The sequence below is a fragment of the Engystomops pustulosus genome, chromosome 10 (assembly GCF_040894005.1).
Source record: "Engystomops pustulosus chromosome 10, aEngPut4.maternal, whole genome shotgun sequence".
Lineage (NCBI taxonomy): Eukaryota > Metazoa > Chordata > Amphibia > Anura > Leptodactylidae > Engystomops > Engystomops pustulosus.
The window spans coordinates 71,067,102-71,090,993 of record NC_092420.1 but is presented as its reverse complement, the minus strand read 5'-3'; the positions used below and the strand labels follow the sequence as shown (position 1 = coordinate 71,090,993).

General features: G+C 38.9%; 1 protein-coding gene across 2 annotated transcripts; it reads right to left on the bottom strand.

Moving 5' to 3' along the window:
- Positions 1-1,747: 1,747 nt before the first annotated feature.
- LOC140103981 (uncharacterized) lies at positions 1,748-21,784 on the bottom strand. 2 transcript variants are annotated; one of them, XM_072127300.1, is made up of 16 exons: positions 21,709-21,784; positions 18,692-18,747; positions 18,358-18,417; positions 16,004-16,063; positions 15,834-15,878; positions 13,654-13,713; positions 12,094-12,141; positions 9,615-9,656; positions 9,318-9,338; positions 8,605-8,637; positions 7,586-7,630; positions 7,405-7,452; positions 7,159-7,227; positions 4,848-4,895; positions 3,839-3,880; positions 1,748-1,897 (listed from the first exon to the last, which is right to left on the bottom strand). In XM_072127300.1, exons 1-15 carry the CDS (start codon positions 21,758-21,760, stop codon positions 3,845-3,847), a joined length of 723 nt encoding a protein of 240 aa, XP_071983401.1. In that variant the 5' UTR covers positions 21,761-21,784; the 3' UTR covers positions 1,748-1,897; positions 3,839-3,844. The 2 variants fall into 2 exon arrangements, with proteins under 2 accessions (XP_071983401.1, XP_071983402.1); XM_072127301.1 differs by lacking the exon at positions 9,318-9,338.
- Between the last annotated feature and the right edge of the window lie 2,108 nt (positions 21,785-23,892).

Sequence of the window (23,892 nt, the reverse complement as noted above, 5' to 3'; positions counted from 1 at the left end):
AGCCTTTCAGTTTTCGCCTCAGGCAGCAAAAAAGCTAGAATGGGCCCTGTATAGGGCTCTACCTGGTGGTGAACGCAGGTAGTGATATTTACTAGAATCATATCATCCATAGATCTCCACCTTGTGGTGAAATAAAGGTACTGCCTTTATAATCACTTCATTTAAATCACCCATAATGCTTCACCTGGTGGTGAAATCTGGGAAGAATGCAAATAAGTTTTCCAAGGTGTTAAATGGAAAACAATGCCTCCTTTTGCTACCTTGAAAGGCAGCCCCCTTAACTCCAAGTATGACCTACAAGAAGTCTAAAAACATGATGTGGGATTAGGCCAAACCAGTATATCTATTCCAGAAGGAACAGGTTCCCAACTGTAGACAGCACTGTTTTGACCTGGTTGGGTCTCCTCAGTACAGCGTAGGGAACTGGTTTGGATATGAACTGATTTGGCTCCTAGTGGAGCATCTATGGCTTTAAGTCTCCACATGCCTTTAAGGTGGCCTTAATTGGCGATGTCTCCTTAAAGGGAACCTGTCACCGGGGACCTCATTTTCACTAAAGACAGGGTGCAGAAGCTTTTTACACCTGCAGTGCAAATCTGCCTTTCTGTCTTTTCTAAGCATTTGCATTACAATATAATTGTGAGTTATAACTTACCTTGCATCATGGGGTAGTCACAGGGGCTGGACTTTGGTTTGGATGCATTTCAAAAAACCACATGTGCCTTGTCTGTGTTACTCCTCAGAGTTTGGCCCCACCTTTGTGCTCCTGTCTAGCTCCTCCTCCTGCTTCTTCTCAGAGGTCACAGCCTTGTCAGCCTGACATTAGTGGGGAAGGGACAAGCTGTACAGGAGCACAAACATGGAGACAGCCTGCAGCTCAGACAAGTCACATGTTGTTTTTTGAAATGCATGCAAACCAAAGTCCAGCCCCTGTGACTACCCCAGGATTTTGTCAGGATGCAAGAGTAAGTTATAACACACAATTATATTGTAATGCAAATGCTTAGAAAAGTCAGAGAGGCATGTTTGCACTGCAGGTGTCATGGGCTTTTAGAATCTGTCTTTAGTGAAAAATGAGGTCCCTGGTGACAGGTTCCCTTTAAGGAGAACACCTACTCTCTGACCATGGTGGTGAAAAACAGGTACAGTCTCTTTGTCCATTATAATTATATCACCCATAGGGCTCCAGCAAGTGGCGAACTACAGGTATTGCCTCTATACTTACTACAATTATATCCTCCATAGGGCTCTACCTGGTGGTGAAATACAAGAACAGCCTTTCTAATCATTTCTTTTAAATCATCCAAAGGGCTGCAACTGGTGGTGAAATACAGGTTGTGCCTCTATATTCACTACAATTATATAATCTATAGGGCTCCACATGATGGTGAAATACAGGTAGTACCTCTATGTTCATTAAACCTCATGCATTAAACCTCATACAGCCTCCACTACTGGCAAAAAGACAATAATGGGAATTAAACAAGCATTGTCTTCCAGTTTTCTGGCTTGGAAGAAAGTTGGTAAAAAGCCCCATTACCAAAATTTTTGACAATTTTCCAACCCGCATACCACTTTGGGCGTGTGACGGAGAGTGTGGCGTGTAAAGGCCTGACCAAAAACATCTGAAATTTAGTTCTGGCGACGGAGCCTCTCTCCAGAGGCTGGACCCTCTTAGTATATTTGACAAGCAGTACGTAAAATGGTCCAGGTTCTGTATATTATAAAGGATCATTGATTCTAGACATTTGTCTTCCAATTTTTTATTCAATCACAAATAAATGATACGTTGCACATTGCTTTGTGAGACAAGGTTAATCAGGTTAATGTTATTAAGATTAACGTTCTAGAGGAAATCCAGTTCAATTTTCTTTGCATCCCACAAATTATTAGATGCCTGCAAAAAAAAGTAAATAAAATAAAATACATACTATATTACAGACAGGTCGATTTCCATATACAGGCAGTCTCCATGCCACATACAGATTTTCAATAAATCTTCATTACAGACACCTTACAGCTGATCATTGCACCCTGGGACTAAAGTAACATCCAGAGAGCTTTACCAGAGGTCACAGAGGGCAGAGGGGTCCGTCTTTAACTAGTGGTTGTCTGTAAGTTAGGTGTCCTTAGAGGGAACCTATCACCAGAGGGCTTTGTTTATCAGGTTACAAGTTGCTATAGAACACGGCGATACCTAATGTGATGGCCACCGCAATCTTTTTGAAGCAACCGGCAGCTTCGTCAGCAGCGATGGATGGGTTAACACCCGCGATCAGTGCTAGCACCGATCATGGGTGTTACCGGTAAGTGTTTGCTGCAAAATGCAGCAAAGACTTACCGACTATGGAAAAGGCTTATTCCATGAGCCCTCTCCATGCAACCGCAGCCAACGCGTGACGTACTACTACGTCAAGTGTCGGTAAGGGGTTAATAATCATGTGCACCCTGCAGATGCTATTCACGCTAAAACTCAGTGCACCACTTTTGTTTTGCATTTGTAATTATGTGTAAACTAGGCCTGAAAACCTCTCGCAGCCAGTTTTAATGTATATAATGTATGTATGAGTGTATAAACATATATATGAGTACATAAATGTGTGTGGAGGAGCTTGTATATGTTTGTAGGTGTAAGAGTGTATTAATGTGCGTATGAGTGTAGAGCTCATATATATATCAAGTATAGAAATGTGTGTGATTTTACATAAATGTATATTTTTTAAGGGGAAGAGGGGAAGGCATTAAGAAATCTGCTATGGTGCTTGGCCTCTCCTAGTCTTGCCCCTGTGCCCAGGCCCTGTCTAGTGTAATATTGCACCGCAACCTTGAATGTGAGTGTGTAGGCCCACTCTGCATCCCTCTCCATGCCCACTTGTTGTGAAGGTGGCGTGAAGAAGAATATAATCTCAACTAGGGGTTGTAACAATCTGTAGGTCATAAAGGATATTAGAAGTTGAATGTGGTCTACGTCTATATGGTGAGAATTGCTTCTCCTGATTTATGCTCCTTTTGTCTTTTTGTAATCTCCTCAATGATCTGTATATGGACCATAGACAGTATATGGTCTGTACTTCAATCTCTGGGGACGATTGAATAATGCAGCAGATATAGCTTCCTAGCGTGACACTTTGTTCTACCAAATCCTAACCCCATCCAACTACAATTTATATAATCTCCTAGGTTTTACTTTACTTAAAGGGGTATTCGGGGAATATGAACGTCTGACACAAAAACCCATGATGATATAAATAAATGAATACAACAATACTCAATGTCATTAGTCACAAAATGGAGCTTAAATAGTTTGATTTTATGATTTACAAAATTTATGGCCTCTCTAAAGTAGGTGGAGTTATCACCAAGATGGCCGCCACTGGAAAATACAAGTCCCATGATCCTTTAGTTCTCAGTAACTCCTCCTCCTACCTCTTATGCTCTGCTCCCAGTGATGATCTAACAGGTTTTCTTGCTCTGTTACCATAGTAATGATGTGTAACTGCCATCACCAAAACACTGGCCATACTGGATGCACTGCAACCAACCCACTACAGCAAAATAGGTGGTGATAACATGACCTGCCCAGGCAGGTGCAGGACATGTGATGTGGACATGTGACCAGCGGCCATCTTCTGTTCTGCAACGGACCGTGCGGAGGAAATTAACGGACTGATTAAAGGGCCAGTAGCAGTTTAATTCTTCATTACAGTCTATGTCACCAGCATTTTCTGCTAACAGGAGCAAAATTTTAAATAACAACTAATTACACATTAGCTTATATTTTGAGTATCCATTTGCATATGAATTATGCTTATTCCTGGAATACCCCTTTAATACTTACACTTCTTTATACGCCCTTCTTCTTATTACCTTTCCCTTTTTTCTGATGAAAAAGAAAAAAACAGTTGTGTGATGTAATAAGCATAAAAAACAAAAATGTATCATAATCTTATTTAACATTACATAGTATTTCACAATAATATTATATGGCAGTGCCTTATTTTTTAAATGTAGGGGCAGTGAGCTTTAATTTGCTCTGGGGGTATGTCTCAGTGTGCTGTATTAAAAAAACTTGACTTATACAGTTTAGTGAGTGGTAACCTTTTAATATCCTAAAACAGATTCTCTATATTGGAAATATGCTACAATAAAGTGGTATTGATAAATATTGTATAAGTGATCAGACCTCCTAGGGTTCAAACACCATTAGGTGGCCAAAAAAATGCTTAAAAAATTCACAAAATAAAATTAATTAATATATAAAAATTTAAGTCACCCACTTTTCCTTAAATTCTAATTCAAACAAGCATAAACATGTTATTTATCTCTGGGTTACAAAATGCCAGATCTATCAAGATAATAAGAATTATGATCCCTGCGAACCCAATAACAGGACAAACATTTGATTAACAGTAAAAACTGCAATAATAAGTGATCAAAATGTAATACAGTTCTGTAAATGAATCGAACCATCAGCCCATACTGCAAAATTATTGAAAAGTTTAAGGTCTTAGAATTGGGTGGAATGGCAACATTTTATTTTGAAGATTGAACATTTTGTAAGGTATTCAAATATAATATAAACTGTCTTAATGTACAGTTGTACTGTATCTCCATGGTTGTACAAACCCAAAGATGAAAGGGGATCTAAAAACCCAGCAAAAGCACAATGACAAGTCCGTAAAAACTAACCCTGTAAGAAAAGTTTGCCACTGCAAAAAGTTTTGGTTTTTGGAAGGAGGGGAGAGAAAACCAAAAATTCAAAAATGGAAATGGCCGCAGTATTGATGGGTTAAATGTAAATGACAAACAAATCCTAAGGAAGAATTCTTTAAAGTGCTATATCTTACCGGAGGGCACATAACAGGAGACAAAGATTTTTTGATCCTTTCATCATTCTGCAAGAAAAGAAAACTTCTTTATTCCAACTGAATAATCTACTGAATCCCAAATCTAAATATTATAGAAACATTTGTAACATCCCAAAAACAGTGTAAATAAATGGATATTATGAGATATTATTTCCCGCTTGCAGATGATGAAACTTTCCTTACAGGAAAGTTTCATATTCAAAGACAAATAACGACCAACCAGACTTCAGTTTTCTCTTTTCAAAAAATAGAAAACACATACAGACATTTGGGGAGATTTATCAGAAGTGTCTGAGAGCAGAACTGTTCTACTTGCGCATGGCAACCAATCAGAGCTCAACTTTAATTTTGTACTCAGCTGAGCTCTTATTGGCTGCCATGGGCAACTAGAACAGTTCTGCTCTCTGATACTTTTGATAATTCCTGCAAAAGCCATCACAAGCAATAGTCTTTTATCTGCAACTTTCTTGTGTATTGGTGGGTGTAAAAGCATAACTAATTCCCTGCTGTTTTCTAGAGACTTCCTTCGGTCTTCTCTCCACCCTCTTGTTAACAGCTGGTAGTTACAACTTATTTGTCTACGGTGTATAAATTGCAGACCTTAGGTCTATCAGACCTTCTTGGTCAACAGTGCATACTTTTATCACTCATTTTACATTTGCAAAAAGTAAAGTCACACCATACAATTCTGTCCTCTGACTCACCTAATCTAAATCTGCTTGACTTGCAATTGCATTTAATAGACTGTACTGTCAAGAATTGCACCACTGTAGGGGGCTGCCTGTGCATCTACTCCGTCTTCCCACACCACACCCCCTGCCCTTAGGTACCAGCTTGACACTTAGCCTGTCACGCTCCTTTCAGTACCTAGTCAATCAGCAGCAGGGGCTCCATGTCGCATGACATGGTGCAAAAGAGAACCGTAACTGGATTCTGGCAGCCAAGAGCACCATTTATGACATTATCAGAACACCTGAAATGTAAATGATTTCAACCAGTGCCCAGTGGCAGCTTAAGCGCTGGTACTTGGCAAAATTGGAGCTACGGGCAGTGTCACTTCTGTCAAACCAATAGCAGCACACCGCTGTTTCAACTGTGTTGCACTGGCAACCCTTCTGTTGTCCCCCTATGCATACCTGTCTAGCTTCTGTCAATCGGTTATTGTCACTCGTGTATTTCTTACTGTAATTGTCCCCCCTCTGTAATGTAATATGGTCTTGTTAACCTGTTCTGTCATGTACCTGTTTGTTTGCAACAAAGGAACTAGCAACATATAAGAACGTGCCTCTCTTAGTGTATGTATGTAACTGTATCAATAAGCATGTCTCTTTGTGTAACAACTGCCGTAACACTATGTACAAAATAATTCCCTCCCCCAGGGTAACCAATAAAGTACTACTGGATCTTATCATAAAACATACCACAAAGATCCCCCACCAACAACTAAGAGAGACAGTGCACCAGCCACCCTTTGAACCACATAAAATACAAACTATATACGGTACTATATGGCAAGGCAAGTATTCATCTCTAATTTTAATCAAAGGCAAAGCAGGTGGGGAGAGCCTATCTTGCACATTCAACTTGTACTTTTGAGCCCAACCAGTGATAATTATCTTCAACCTAAGACATTCAGCCTTCCTGGATGCCATCAAATTTACGTAAGGTTCCTCTCTTTTTATACACTCCTCTGTCCAGGCGGATATAAGCATTAAACCCAGCATTCCTCTACACTAATGTAGATATTGTATCAATTTTGTAGCCTGATACAAAATGCAGGATATAACAGAGTTTAGGATTGTGAGTCAACTCAATGCCACACACTGTTTTGATCAAATCAAGCATGGCATTCCATTAGGGACTCATTTTAGAACATACCCAATACATATGGATCAAACCCAAACTCCCTTTTGAAGAATTAGTTGTATCTCATACTCCAATTTTTTGTAACATACCAGGATTATGTACACTCCGGGCAGCAGGACTTGTGAGTACCGGTGGACCTGACAGGGGGATAACTTAGGAGTCATCACTGATATATATTTCAACTCATAATCCTGCATAGAGCCAATCTCAGCTTCCCATTTAGCTCTGGCTGGACTAGGGAATTTTTGTGTTTGTTAAATTATGATTGAGAAAGTATTCGTATTCGTACTCGTACTGCCCACCTTCCAAGATATCCTTCACCGTACATTCATGTGAAGAATGAGTTAAAAGTTCATATTTAACATAAAATGAAAGTATATATAATGAAGACATAATGTAGACAGAAAAGATTTGTAATAGTTACCAGAATGTCTCGAAGGGCTTCAATCACGCTTTCAGTTACACATTTTTTAACTTGATCGGTCAAATTTTCCTGAAAAATATCATGATACAAATCACATTTTTGGTGGTAACTTGTCACACAATTATTGTCACTATCCAAACACTGGATTGTTAACATGTATCTTGGAAAGCTGCAGTAAAATATTTGCATCAAAGTAAACTTGCCATGACATTGAACACTGAAAACTGAAACTTTTCTATATCTTACCAGTTCGTTCAGATCTAAATCTTTAGCCACAGGACATTTAACATTTTCCTTAAAAAAAACAAACATATTTTAGTACATGTCTTACATTTAGCAACTTTCCTATTTGTAAAACTAATTTTATAAAGATTAACACACAAAAAACAAAGCTCTATGTCCATACTGATGTTCATGTGAATCTTACCAATGCCCTCTTGATAACTTTCAGATCGGGCTGAGACTGAGCAATCTGAAGAAAGAAAAAAATATCTTCAATATGATTTTTAGAAATTACACATTTTTTTCCAATTGATCTTGGACATTTATCCGTGTGGTCTGCATACATTTTATAATTTATTTTGGACCCATCTAACCAACTAACTATTTAGTGTCGTTTTTTGGTATATTTTGTTACCATCAAAATCAAGCATGACAAACCTTTACTCATAGATCCCGGAACTATGACTGTGCAAATTTTCTTATATTTGTTATCCACGGCCTTTTACTTCTAAAATCAAATTTTAAAATTATGTTAATTAATCATAAGGGCTCTGGGTGTGGGGGGAATTACCAGAACCCCTCTTTGCTATGGGTGACAAATAGAAGGATACCACGGTCACGGTCCCTGGATCGATGAGTACCTGCCCCTGGGTGATCATAATGTATTATGATGGTAGATTTACTTTATAGGGCCGGTGTGGGGCATTACAGTTCTCACGTCAGAGCACTCACTGCTGCCTGCGACTTTTCACATTAAACATGCGTTTATTTTAAAGTTTCCGGCAGTGAATACATCAAGCGGTTGAAGCCTCTTGGTTATCATACGCCGGCGCACCAGTTCTTATTATACAAGGTTAATATATTATCATGCTGGAATAATCCTAACATAATACCAACATAACATAGATAACTTGCATACTATCGCCGAATCATAGTTTTGCTTCCAATTTGACATTTCATGGTCTATAATGCCAAAATGAATGGTAAGAAACAATATTACTGCATTGAAATTTGGAGATTATAATAATACTTAACATACCTTGTGAGACTAGTTACAGTAAGTAGAAGCTGTTGCTAAAATGACACTTTCCATCTCAAATTCACTAAATTTCTTCTGCTGATATTCCACAACCAATATTTGACTTGTAGAATTGAGATTTATGTATAATGTGTAACTTACAACTAACCAATCAGGAAATTTTAACAATAAATTTTGTTACTTACCTCGCAGTAAATGATCTCTGTTGGGGATCGCTCCTGAAAGTGCAGAATATTAATTAATTTGTTTGACAGAAAGGAACTTGTTATGATGAAATAAAGTGGAGATTTATTTTTCATAGAATTATGGGTCATTCATTGCTGAATGTTACAGTAAGAAAAACACAGAAACAAAAAAATATGCCATATTATTTTAAAAACTGATCATAACTCATTACTGAGATCATAAGTTTCAAGAGAAAAAGCTAGCTTTTGGCTGCTTACAGTAAAGAGTGCGATATATCATTGTATCTGTCAAAAGCAGTGTTATGAATCCATTGTAATTCATAATACCAATTTTAATTGGTTGCAATTAAAATTGGATGTTGTAGAAATAAATTTATAAACTTCTACAACTTACAGTGCAATCTATTGAAAGTGTGGTATAGAGCAGGCAGGGCTTGCCTGAGAATCCAGGGAGCAGCAGTATCAAATTGGATAGCGTGATAATGAATTACCGTATATTGCCATCTGGACTCTTAATGAGATCTTACTTCATGTTTAATGTGGCAGTTTCTTCTCTGTATATAGAGAGTTGTAAAACTTCATAATTGGTTTGAAGTTTTCACTTTTTGGCCTGAACAGATCAGTGGACTATACTTTGTATACTATATATGTAATGTTGGACAATTGGAATGGGAAAATAGGAAAAATAGAAAGGATGTAATTTTTATTATTACCTTAACACATGGAGTTAGGCCCTAGAGCAACATAGAGAGCAGGAGGTTACATTAAATAGTTAAAAAGCAAAGGTGAGTAAATTCAAATAACTTCATTAGTCCAATCTCATCTCATCGACTCTCCCTGTCTCCAATCTGAATAGGGACAGCACAGTTTATCCACTGGTTTGGATGGAAGTCCCCTCAAACACATTAGATAATCAGTTGGTCAGTTAGTAACAAGTATGTGAATGAAGACCAAATAAAATTTAATTGATTCATTTGTCACATTCAGAGTGCTGATGTATTTCTTCCTACCTTGACTAAGTTGTCCACACAATTTAATTTTAATTTTTTTGGCTGTAAAACAAGTAGAAATACATTAAATTGATACATAATCATGAAGGAGGTGACCATTTTCAATATAAATATATGCCATAGAGATGCTTTTACAAACACATCTTAGCTCTACTTTTTTTTAGTGTTGTTTGAGCTGAAGAAAATATTCAAAATCAAATTACGCTGAATTCATTTAGTGTGGAGAAGACCTCCAGAAATTAAAAGACAATTCATATCTTGAATAATTTAAATTATTGAATCTTACATTTACCGTAAGTTATGCACAAATGGGTTTCTCTGATTACAACTTACTGACGCAGTCAAATGAGCCATTGTTTGGTTTATTTGTTGCTATAATTAATAATAATAATTAGTGATGAGCGCACCTGACAAAGTGAAAAAGTCTGTTTTGGGTCTGGGTTTACCCACAAGTAATACCCACAATCGGCATGTTAGTACTGGTGAATACGCACTGCATCGATTTGAATGCCGTCTGCGACTTTGCCGGTGGGATTTAAAGTAGCAAGACTGCGATCAATCCTAGCACTGATCACGGGCATTACCAGACATGTGTTTACCCGAATCGGAAAAGTTCGACACAGACATGAAATTTGTTTCTGCTGAACACTAATAATACTGGATTTAGCAGTCTAAGGCCAACATTTTGATGGGTTGTCTCTTAAAAAGGAGTTCATCAACATTCATCAACTCAAGGTCTTCCTCTTTCTACTTAGCCTACACTATTCCTAAGAAATCATTGGCAATATGACAGTGAGCTATTTGGGCACTCTAGTGTCATGTTAGGGGTAATAGACTGTCTACTACATACTGAAACCACCTGTACAACTGTATGGGACCTAATCAGAATGTTTGTTGAGTAAACTAATGGCAATGATTGCTTGAGGACATTTAGTTAGAGAGGAATAAGAGGAATCTACTGAATAGATAAAGTTGGTGTGATGGTGAAAGGGTTGGCCATAATTGCAAGACTAGGGTGAGTTCAGGACCCTTATAGGGTCACATCTAAATTAAAGAAGAACATCCACAAAGCCCTCAAACCATTGCTATGGGAGTGATAATAATGCAGGATGTGTGTATACAGCAATGGGGGTCATTTACTAAGGGCCCGATTCGCGTTTTCCCGACGTGTTACCCGAATATTTCCGATTTGCGCCGATTGTACCTGAATTGCCCAGGGATTTTGGCGCACGCAATCGGATTGTGGCGCATCAGTGCTGGCGTGCACGCGACGGAAATCGGGGGCGTGGCCAAACGAAAACCCGACGTATTCGGAAATACTGCCGCATTTAAAAAACGAAAATGTGTCGCTTGAGACGCGCTTACCTTCACCTGGTCCAGCTCGGTGTATTCCGGCGCGATCAGATGCATTTCAGCACATGGTGGACGGCGGAGGAACTGCCATCATAAATCCCGGCCGGACCCGAATCCACCGCAGAGAACGCGCCGCTGGATCGTGAATGGGCCGGGTAAGTAAATCTGCCCCAATATCTGCATTACCCCTCCATCCACCAGAATCCAACAGGAAAGAGGATGTGACCCGCAGGCTCCAGGGTCTTTACACACATTTTTTACTAGGTTTTCACATAAATACAAAAAAAGTCAGCAAAGATGCACATATAAAAATATAATTACAATCCTTTATTATGTGTGTACTGAAAAACTGATATTGACGTACAGGATTGTTGAAAATGTCTATTATACAAACTGCCAATTCAGATGTGTCACAGACAACACGAGTAGAGTTTATCATTTGGCCCAGTGATACTACAGGCATGCTGATGCATGTTTCATAGGACCCTCAGGGGTAATAACTGACTTAAACTGACAAAATGTTATACTACAAACTAGTGACACCACCGATGTGCACCACTGCCTGGGTGCCTGGGTCACCTACTACCTACATAGCACTACAGGCAGTCCCCCGGTTACGTACAAGATAGGGTCTGTAGGTTTGTTCTTAAGTTGAATTTGTATGTAAGTGGGAACTGTATAGTTTATAATTGTAACTCCAGCCAAATTTTTTTTGGTCTCTGTGATAGTTGGATTTTAAAAATGTTGGGTTGTCATAAGAACCAGGATTAACAATAAAGCTTCATTACAGACACCTGTGATAACTGTTATAGGTGATTATTGTAGCCCAAGGCTAAAGTACAGTAAACTACTTACATCCAGAGGTCCGTTTGTAACTAGGGGTCATCTGTAAGTCGGGTGTTCTTAAGTAGGGGACCGCCTGTATATGGGTAAATCTACTAGGGTCTTGTCTAGTAAAGTTTTGCAATAGTGCCCAATACTTTTTAATGCATTATTTTATTATTTAATATTGTCAGAGGAATTCTTAGATTCTATATATTATTTTAACACTTGATTCTTTAAAATTCCAGTGCAGTGAGGATAAAAAGAGATGATAAGAGTTCACTAGATTATAAAATCAACTTACCAATTCACATTGTGCATTAATGGAAGCTTGGTTCAGTCCTAAGGCTTTCTAGAGATACAAAAGAGATTGTGAACATATTGGAGGAGAACTATCACTTGTGAGGGTGTGCTGGATGCAGTGAGTGTGTAGATGCAGAACAAGAACACCCCTCTTGGCCCACCTCGCCACTCACCACGCCCCCTTCCCACCCTCTTGGCATGAAACTGGCATAAACTGGATAATAATCACAATGCTTGGCGGTTTTCAAGCATTGCAACTATTTCAGGGCTTTTATGTCAGTTTTCTGGTGCAAAAACTCTGATAAATGTCCTCCATTTTGAAATGTAGAATCAACATGCTAAGGCCACATTCACACGACCATATGATTTCCCCAGTCTCGTATTTATGGGCCGTATGAGCCCGTATATACGTGACGTTTTTCATCCGTATGCAGCACATATGTAACCCGTATTTTATACGTACCCATAGACTTCTAGGGCATACAGAACTGAAATACAGGAGAAAATAGGACATGCTCTGTATTTTTATACGGCTAGTATACGGTACGGTGTAAAAAACGGTGGCAACATAAATGGTTGGACGTATTGTCCATTGAAATAAATGTGGACGTATTTAACCCATAAAAAAACGGTACAGTATGGTACGGATTCAGCCGTTTTCATACGTCCGTGTGAATGTAGCCTTAATGACTAATTGCACAGTGGACATTGACTCTTGTTTGCCATACTAAATTGTACCATTCATGTCTTACTCTTCCATTTATTTGAAAAGAATTAACAATAAATGGCTTTTACCATTAGATGCCAGCAGTCCTCAACAATTAATGGAAATGCTGGACTGGGGGACTTGGCTTGAAAATTTGGGAATCTCCTTTTTAAACTTAAAGGGTTTGGTCACTTTCAGTAAATTACTGATATTATTTGTGTAATGTAAAGTTATCCAATTTTTCAATACACTTTCTGTATCAATTCCTCATGGTTTTCTAGATCTTTGCTTGCTCTACTTCTATAGAAAGCTTCTCTATTTCCTTCCAATGTATAGAATATGTCCATGGTGATGTAATGGACATGCAAGTGCATGAGCCGTTATTATCACTGAGAGTAATAGGAGATGAGTGATAATAACGGCTCGTACACCTGCATGTCCAGCACATCACCATGGACAGATTTTATCTACTGAAAGTAAATAGAGTAGCTTTCTATAGAAGCAAAGCAAGCAGAGATCTAGAAAACGGTAAGGAATTCATACAGAACATATATTGGCGAATTGTGTAACTTTTTCTTATTTAATTGTTCACTGAAAGTGGACAACCCCTTAACACTCCCTGATCGAGGAAAGGACTGATATCAGATGGGAATGAACATGGCATTCATAACTTAGGGTGTGAGCCCTCACAGGGATCCTTAGTCCTCCTGTACCAATCTAGTGTTGTATATTTTGTACCTTTGTGCTTGCTTTTGTGTGACCCCCATTTACATCTATCTGTATAGCCCCATGGGTTTAATGTGTCCAATAGAAATATTAATAGTAATGGAAATTATTGTGGTAACCACAACTTACTACTGTGGGCCGCAATGCCTCCCAAACTTCGTCTTCATTATTTTCAGCACCATCAGAATTCTAAAAAAAACACATTTTTTCATGAGTGCAGTTCATGCATTATTATGAGTTTAAATTCATAAATATATGAATATGAGAATTAACTTGTATGTTCACAAGACACAGAGACTAAGGAAAACTTCAGGTAAATGGCTTTGCTTTTATCCATTTTTTGTATTATGGAGTAATTGTCATCAATATTTATATAAGCAGCAAATTAGTACCATAACATCCATGTTTCTTAGGGTATTATGTTTTTTTTATTAAAGGAAAAATTCCTAGGGAATGATATGCAAATGGTCTCTTTAGTGAAATGAAAGGAAGAAATGTTAACCCCTTACCAACATGTGACGTAGTAGTATGTCACATGCCGGGCCCCGGTGCATGGAGAGGGCTCGCGGGCCGAGCCCTCTTCATAGCCAGTAAGTCTTTGCTGCATATTGCAGCAAAGGCTCACAGGCAACACCCGTGATCGGTTCCGGCACCAATCGCTGGTGTTTTTCTGCTGATCGCCGCCGGCAAAGCGTGACGTCATCGGGGAGCGGCGATCCATCGCCATGGTAGCGTCAGGTCTCACGAAGACCGAAGCTACTTCGGGTTAACCCATTCATTACAATGTGCTATCAGCACATTGTAATGTATGAGGAGTAAAATCCCCATATACTGCCACATACTGGAGTCTGAAAAATAGTAAAAATAAAAATTAAAAAAAAGTTTAAAAAAAAATTATAATAAAAAAACCTAAAAATTCAAATCACCCCCCTTTCCCTGGAACTGATATAAATATAAATAAACAGTAAAAATTATAAACACATCAGGTATCACCGTGTTCGAAAATGCCCAATCTATCCAAATATAATAACGTTTTTTCACTGCGTTTAAAAAAGTTATTAGCGCCAGAAGATGGCAAAATCCCACCCAAAAAAACAAAAAATTTTTGTACAAGAGGTTTTAATTTTTTAAATGTATGAAAACATTATAAAACCTATATAAATTTGTTATCCCCGTAATCGTACCGAGCCAAAGAATAAAGTAGACCTGTCATTTGGGGCGCACAGTGAAATCCATAAAATCCTAGCCCACAAGAATACGGCACAAATGCGTTTTTTTACCAATTTCACCGCATTTGGAATTTTTTTACCCGCTTCCCAGTACACTGCATGGAATATTAAATACCATCATTTTGAAGTGTAATTTGTTATTAATTTGTTATTTTTGCAAAAAATAAGCCATCACACAGCTCTGTACATGGAAAAATAAAAAAGTTACAGATTTTGGAATGTGGGGACTGAAAAATTAAAATGCAAAAACGAAAAAGGGCTGCTGCGGGAAGGGGTTTAAGAAAACAAAATGATAAACAATGGAGGCAAACAGCATATGTGATTGTCAATTATCTAAAGTGTAGATAATCCATATCCATAGTTCCCAATAGTCTAATCTTTCAAAATGTATGCCAATGAACTTTGGTGGTATGAGCTAAATGATATAATCTATTTTAGGCATTTTATTCAATCTACTTATTTCAGCAATGCATAAAATGACGGATAAAAATATATTCAACAGTATAGGCCTATATATTGGAATAATATTTTCCAAGGATAAATTTAATAATGCAGTTTGTTGTCTATGGCTAAATTTCAAATTTGGTTTGGAATTAAGTCAATGGCCCACATTTATCACTAGGTGCAGTTTGCCTGTGGAGTGTGTAGGGTCCGGCAGAATGCACCAACTTTTTTTTGGTGCACAGTTAATGTATAGCTTGTGACACAATTCTGTTGGACACTGCATGATAAGTGTGGTGCATGGTCCGATTGTGCAGCGGAACGCCCCTTTATGTTCAGAATTTTGTGTCGCATCAGGTATAGTGAAGCCACAGCACAAATGTGTTGTGGACACTTTATAAATATATGGGCAGATTTCACTGAAAAGAGTGTTCAAAGTTAGATGAAAAACTGGTACAGGGGCTTTAATAAATGAGGGCCAATGACTGTAATTGTTAGAAGTCTGACAGTTTGGCACGTTCACAACATATATGGAATAGTGTATCTGGAAATTGTACAACATTTAGGAAAAAATTAGTTTTCAAAAAGTTATAATAATTAATTATTTCCCAGCTTTAATGAATAAACACTACAACTTACCCAGAATATTTGATTGATGTCAGCTTCAGCACATTTTAGTTCATCCTGTAAAATATTAAATTAATTTTATTGTTGTGAATTTATTCTGTGTAAAATAGAAGCAGCTTATACAATATGCAATTTTTTGCATTTTGAAACAAATCAAATAAAACAAAAAAAAACAATCTTACCACCAGTAATGTTTTCAAAGATGAAGTAAATTCATTTGAAGTGTCTGTGTTGGTCGTAGACTATAACAATAAAATATGATATACAATATTTAGTGTGTTAAAGTTAGCATTTTATATCTTTTTAGTATAATTTAGTTTTTATGAAATCTTTTTATATTTAGTTCTAGGTACTAAATTATCATATCCCTCAAAATTAGATCGCATGAGCAAATTGTGTATCATATTCATGAAAAAGAATGAGGTAAGAATAAAAATGTTTTGTTCCTTTAACCTTTGACCTTTGTATCTTGAGAAAGGTATCCAGGCACCTCTTGGACATATTCCAATCATCAGCCATTACAACATCTTGTGGCAGAATGTTCCACAGTCTCACTACTCTTACAGTAATGGTATTGGGAAATTCTATATGTTTCCTATGGAGGGGGGAGGGGTCACCTCCTCCTCTCCAGCGCACAGCAGTATGCCCACCCGGCGGGCATACCGCCGTGTGAATGCACGCTTAGGGTTCCAGATCAGGTCAAGATACAGGGGTTTATTTACCAAGGGTCCGCACTATCGCTGGACTTTCTGACGTTTTCAGTGATAGTGCGGCTGTGACAGGTATTTAGTAGGGGGCTGTGACGCGATCGTATTTTGGTGCGGCTGCGCCGGCTTTCATTCAACTGAAATGGGAAATTGGCCGTCAGACGATCTGACTGATTCGGATCGCTAGACAAAGCACTTACATGCACCAGGAAGAAGGTGAACTCCAGTGGACCTGAGCGGGGCAGCGACACATCCAGGATATTGGGCACACAATCTTAATAAATTGCAGCAGAGTGCATTCTCGTTGGACAATGCACTTTCTGTGAACTCCACAGACCGGTTAAGTAAATGTGCCCCACAGTGTTCTGGATTAGGTCAGAATACAGGGTTCCAGGACAGGTCAGGATACAGGCTCCGGTACAGGTTACAATTCAGACTGGGGTTCTGGATACTAGGTCAGCCTGGATACCAGCTTGAATACAGCTTACAGTTTAGACTGGTTTCATGTCCAGCAAAACACAAACAGGCAGTAGTACTACAGATCACTGAAGTACCCGGTCAGGCTTAGGTATACAGAGTCAAGTATGGGAAACAGGAAAACAGCACAGCAACACAGGTTGCAGAAGTACCAGATCAGGATGAGGAACACAGAGTCAGGTCACAAAAGAAAGTCACAATAACCAGTACTGAGTGAACCGAGCCAAGGGAATTTATCCAGCAACTGGAAGCTAACATCTGAATCATACATCCCACAGATCCAACACAAAGCTCCAGAATGAAACCACCCAAGTTTCCAGGGATCAGATACTGCAAGGCAGCTGTCAATCAGCTCCCAGCATGGCATTCCAGGTGTGCCTCACAAGCTCTGTCCATTCAGAGTCCACGTATTTGAAGTCTGTCCATACTGTTAACAAGCTTGGTTGCTCTACTCTGCTCCTGTTTAACTTTGTCCTTTTTACACACTGATATGTACAATATTCCATGTCCAATAAAAATGTCCTATATGCATTCATACTTCTCTTGATACTTTTTATTTTATTAACCAAGCAATCCGCTCTCCTCTCCATTGGGATGCACAGCCGTTGAATCGTGCACGGAGCGGTATGGTGCCTGGAGCCTGTTGCCGTCTAAAGGGACATATAGATGTGGCCACAAACTTGCGGACGTATATATGTCCCCATGACGGTCGTGTGACTGTAGCCTTACAATTGTGGGGAACCTTTTACGGACTGAGGCCCAAAATCGATTTACTTATCACCAAGTGCCAACATGGCAATACTGAGGTTTTAGTTTAGAAATAAACAACTCATTAATCAATATCTTTAGTCTTAAAAGAATCACAATAGCAAAGTTTTCAATAATAACTTTCCAAGGGCCACCCCGGGAGCCCAGGATGCATCACTTTAAAGTGATGGCTGAGCTCCGGCCTGGGTGGCCTGGGATTGCAGGAGGAGGCCTGGAGTCACTCAATAACAGGCTAGTGAACTTTCCTATGTTTCCATACCAGGAATTTCGCTCTCCCACAGAATTTTGAATTTGAAATAAACTAAAGATAAATTATTGAAATTAGATGGAGTCTCGGGAACACCTCCCTGAAATGGGGATTTACCCTGTATGGTCATGTGATGGGATTCCCTCCAGGACTTATTCTGATTACCCCGCTTGCTGTTGGTTCCTGCCCTGCTTAGGGAGTTTCCAGCAGTCTGATATAGACTCCGAGCAGTGTCTGCCATCAGAGAGGGCTATGAGTACTGCCTCTGGCATAAGGGACATTGGTGTGCCATCGCTGCTCTATAACAAAATGTATAGTAGTAAACAAAATGAATTACCTGCTCATCTTTATAAAGGCACAACATTTTGACGATTTTCTTAAGCTTTTCTGGATCTTCCTGTTAAAAGACAAACATATTGATGTTAAAAGCATATCTTTATAGCATTAAAATGATGGCTAAGTGGTTAGCATTACAGCCTTGCAGCGCTGGGGACCTAGGTTCAAGTTCCCAGGGTCCATATCTGCAAAGAGTTTGAATGTTCTCTCCTTGTTTGAAATAAAGGTAGAAATGGTTTTCCTATTTCAATCAAATCACTTATTAGTGGTATAAACGAAAATATAAAATTAGATATAAAAATTAGATAGAAAATTAGATATAAAAGAAAACATACATCAATGCAATCGATTGCACATTGCAAACCATTATCTTCATCATCCAAGCAGTTTCCTGGAAAAGAAAGAGGATTAAAACATAATATGTTAAACTTAGCAGGAGGCATATACATTTATACTTTACATTTTTTTATAAAGCCTTTCTATCTACAGATATTTATAGCTTCAACTTGATGTTTTTCAATTCATTTTCTTGTAGAAAATGACAACACTGTGCTTAATGTATTGATTTACAAAAATATTTGCAGTGCATATCACAGATTGATCAAAACTATGTAATCCAAGTGGATTATATTATGCCAATATTTTCCCCACACTTTGCAAATCAGAGTGTACGGGGGAAATTCATTAAGCCTTCTCTGACAGGTTTCTGTAGGAGAAGGCAAATGAATCTCCTGCTCCCTGCCAGTTTTTGGCCTTCTTGACCTATATGCCACTATTGGTGTTCCAGGGCAGAGAGTGGGCATGGGGGCTGGGGTGTAGATGCCCGGCCCCCACATTTACTATAGCAAAACACTTCCCCACTTCAGATCTGGTTTACAGGTCCAAACTGGTGGTGTTTTAAAATGAGACATTAGAAGCAACCCAAGCAATTCTGTTCACAAGAGCTTACAATCAAATTTGTGCAATGGTCTGGCTCTGTGACATGGGTGCTCCTGCAACCCATATCCTGGGTAGCAGGTGCACCCGTGTTGCTCCCTGTGTCCCCTCTGGCATGAAACAGTCCTGCTTACTTGTCCACGTTCCACCGGCGATCTCCTTGCTGCGGTGCACGCTTCCCCACCTCCTAGGGTGTGGGCGCGCTGGCATTCTGAGATTTAAAGGGCCAGTGTGCCAATAATTGGCTGGCTGGCTGGCCGCCTTCCTTGTTAAATTCCTGGCCTCTTCCAGTGTCCCCTGCAAGATCTTTGAGCCTCGTGCCTTAGAAAAAGTTTGTGCCTATGTCCTGGGTATTTATAGTGATTTCCTGTTGTGACCTCGATTCCATTCCTGACTTTGCTCCTGTGCTGCCTGTCCTGACCTTATGCTATGTCCCCAACTCTGATCTCATGCTGCCTGTCCTGACCTCCTGCCTGTCCACATCTCTGCCTCACGATTCTGTACCTCACCTTGGCCACCACCACGGACCCACAGCAAGTCCAACACACTTTGCGGTGGACTCTGGTGAAAATTGGGTGCTACTTGGACTCCACTCCCAAGTGTCGTCTTACGTCATCGTCCGTGGTGGTTCAATGGGTCCACTACCCCTGATCCTGACACTCTGCTTTATAAAACAAATAGAAATGATACAAGGCAGTTACCACCCACTATCTAACTTACATGTAAGGCCTCATTCATACTTAAAGTCATGTGTGTCGTCTCCTGTGTCATTGGTGCTCACACACTGATTGCCAAAGCTGCAAACAGGGGCAGAAAAAGCACCTTAGGCCTAAATCATGCAATAATGGGTTTTTTATTGATTGCGATCAGTAGGTTCTGGGAAATTGAAACTGTACATGGAGAACATTTAGTTTAGGGAATGTGAGAGGTGTTATCTTCTATTATAGTCTATCTATAGTCTTATTGTCTGTGCTGTAAATGAGGTCACTGCTGCAAAAAAAGACCCTGCTGAATTCCCAAGTTTGGATCAAAAATCAGACTGAGCTGTTGCAGGATTGGGGACTACTTAAATTAAAATAAATTGTGACAGAATTGAAATTCTTAAAGATGAAAACATACTAACTTGATATGAAATATATAATTTTCAGGTGATATACCTTATATACTCGAGTATAAGCCTAGTTTTTCAGCACAAAAAATGTGCTGAAAAACTCAAACTCGGCTTATACTCGAGTCAAAAAACGAAATATATCTAAACTCACCTTTCCGGCGACCCCTGTATATCTTCTGTGCGATCTGTCCGGCAGCGGCGGCAGGCTATATACACTGGGGCAGGGTCTGGCAGGCTATATACACTGGGGCAGGGTCTGGCAGGCTATATACACTGGGGCAGGGGCTGGCAGGCTATATACACTGGGGCAGGGGCTGGCAGGCTATATACACTGGGGCAGGGGCTGGCAGGCTATATACACTGGGGCAGGGGCTGGCAGGCTATATACACTGGGGCAGGGGCTGGCTGGCTGTAATACTGGGGAGGCTGTGACCAATGCATTTCCCACCCTCGGCTTATACTCGAGTCAATAGGTTTTCCCAGTATTTTGTGGTAAAATTAGGGGCCTCGGCTTATACTCGGGTCGGCTTATACTCGAGTATATACGGTATTCTCTTCCAAACTATAGATCTTCAGAATTTACCTAAATAAGGAGTATTTAAGAATACTCAGTCATTTTGAAACAATTTTTAGAGATGAGACTTCGAGGTGTGGATTGTATATATTGTATATATATATACAGGCAGTCCCCGGGTTACATACAAGATAGGGTCTGTAGGTTTGTTCTTAAGTTGAATTTGTATGTAAGTCGGAACTGTATATTTTATCATTGTAATCCCAGCCAGAACTTTTTTGGTCTCTGGGAAAATTGGATTTTAAAAATGTTGGGTTATCATAAGAATCAATATTAACACTAAAGCTTCATTACAGACACCTCTGATAACTGTTACAGCTGATCATTGTAGCCTAGGACTAAAGTAGAAATTAACAATATCCAGAGGTCTGTTTGTAACTAGGGGTCGTATGTAAGTCGAGTGTTCTTAAGTAGGGGACCGCCTGTATATATATATATATATATGCAAACATCACACAAACAAAAAGATACATTAAATACAAACATAAATAATTTTAATACTCATACACATTTCATATTCAGTATATACACTCCTACATAATAGTGTGGCCACTAACTCACTGACTCTTATTTTTAAGTAGGTGCAAGAATTATTGCTTTTAACTGTCACAGCGTCTAATATATAAAATCAGTCAAGCATGCAACAATGAAATGCATAACACGTACATGAAACCTAAGTACAACAACCACCACAAACAAGTAATTATTAGTAGACCAATCAGGCATCTTACCATGGCTGAAAAGGCCAAGGCTTAGAAGCAAAAAGATGACAATGTACTTCATGGTGTAGATTGGGGAGTTCACCTCAAGCTGTTGATGATAACGGCTTACAGCTCCTCTTTTATACTGTTTTCGAGCACTGACATCACTTTACAGACAAGATAGAGACAATAACCCTGTCATGTGCCAAAATCGCAATGTCCAGTAACATTTACGGTTGAACATTATCATTGGCAATACTTAAAATAATACTGTAAACATTGAGCAACTTTTCACCTTTTCCTTGATTAAAGGATTGAAATGCTGCTTTTTCTGGGAAACCACTAATCCCTTTATTTAACCCCTTCAGGATGAGGCTGCATTTTTCAAATCAGCCAAATGTCAATATAAGTGGTTATAGCTACAAGATATCCAGGGTATTTTGAGATTGTTTTCTCGTGACACATTGTACTTCAAATTAGTTTAAAAATGTGGATTATATCTTATACAGGCAGTCCCTGGGTTACATACAAGATAGGGTCTGTAGGTTTGTTCTTAAGTTGAGTTTGTATGTAAGTCGGAACTGTATATTTTATCATTGTAATCCCAGACAGAACTTTTCTGGTCTCTGTGACAATTGGATTTAAAAAATGTTGGGTTGTCATAAGAATCAATATTAACACTAAAGCTTCATTACAGATACCTGTGATAACTGTTTCAGCTGATCATTGTAGCCTAGGACTAAAGTACAAGAAATTACCAATATCCAGAGGTCCGTTTGTAACTATGGGTCGTATGTAAGTCGAGTGTTCTTAAGTAGGGGACCGCCTGTATATAGAGATGAATTTTATGTTATGTCTTTTATTGTATTGTATTTTATGTATTGTTTGTGTTGGTCAAACTGGTTGTGACATCTTCTTTTCCCCCCTTTCGGGGACAATAAATTATTATTATTATTTTGTGTTTAGTTATGAAAAAAAGTCTTTATTTTCAAGGTTCTAAATTCTCTACCTTTGAAGCAGATAGTCATAGCACCAGGGCCGGAGTCATAGGTAGGCAAAGTGGGCATTTTCCCAGTGTCCCCTGAAAGAGGAGAATCTCTTCTTTCAAATTAAAATTCTAAAATTGTGTTTCTAGGTGTCAGGGAATTGGAGATATTCAGGTTTAACCCCTTAAGGACGCAGGGTTTTTCGGCTCATTTCTTGCTCTCCAACTTCAAAAATCCATAACTTTTTCATTTTTACGAGTACAGACCTGTGTGAGGGCTTATTTTGTGCGTAACAAATTTTACTTTCCCGTAATGTTATTTATTTTAACATGCCGTGTACTGCGAAGCTGAAAAAAAATTCCAAATGTGGAAAAATTGAAAAAAACCTGCACGTGCGTCACGTTCTTGTGGGCTCAGTTTTTACGACTTTAACTCTTCGCTCCAAATGACATGCCTACTTTATTCTTTGGTTCGGTGCGATCGCGGTGATACCAAATTTATATAGGTTTTATTGTGTTTTAATACATTTTCAAAAATTAAACGAATGTGTACAAAAAAGAAAAAAAATTTTTTGCCATCTTCAGACGCTAATAACTTTTTCATACTTTGGCGCACGGAGTGTGAGGGGTCATTTTTTGCGAAATGAGGCGACGTTTTCATTGCTACTATTTTGAGGTCTGTGCAACATTTTGATAATTTTTTATTTCATTTTTTATGTTACGTAAAAAGGTGTAAAAGTTGCATTTCGGACATTTGGGCGCCATTTCCCGCCTCGGAGATCACCACCGCCCATAACCGTTTTTATATTTTGATAGATCGGGCATTTTGGGACGCGGCGATACCTAATATGTTTGTGATTTTTACTGTTTATTATGTTTTATATCCGTTCTAGGGAAAGGGGGGTGATTTGAACTTTTAATATTTTATAAATTTTTTTATTTTTTAAACTTTTTTTTTAATTTATTTTTTCACTATTTTTTAGACCTTATAGGGTACATTAACCCTAGATAGTCAGATCGCTCCTACCATATACTGCAATACTTCTGTATTACAATATATGGCATTTTTGCAGCACATGCAGCACATTTTGCAGCCACCGGCTCATTGTAACGAATCTGCAGATGCCAGATAGTCTCGGGTCAAACGCCGACTTTGCCGGCGGCGTTGAAAGGGTTAATAGCCGCGATCGGTGCAAGCACCGACCGCGGTTATTAGTGGTGGGGGTTTG

What these genes read in the sequence shown, in the direction of transcription:
- LOC140103981 (XM_072127300.1), bottom strand. Translation starts at nt 21,760, where the DNA reads ATGAAGTACATTGTCATCTTTTTGCTTCTAAGCCTTGGCCTTTTCAGC. An exon ending in ATTTAGATCTGAACGAACTG is followed by an intron (nt 7,228 to 7,404) that starts GTAAGATATAGA and finishes GATATTTTTCAG; the next exon opens with GAAAATTTGACCGATCAAGT. An exon ending in CTCCTGTTATGTGCCCTCCG is followed by an intron (nt 3,881 to 4,847) that starts GTAAGATATAGC and finishes CTTTTTCATCAG; the next exon opens with AAAAAAGGGAAAGGTAATAA.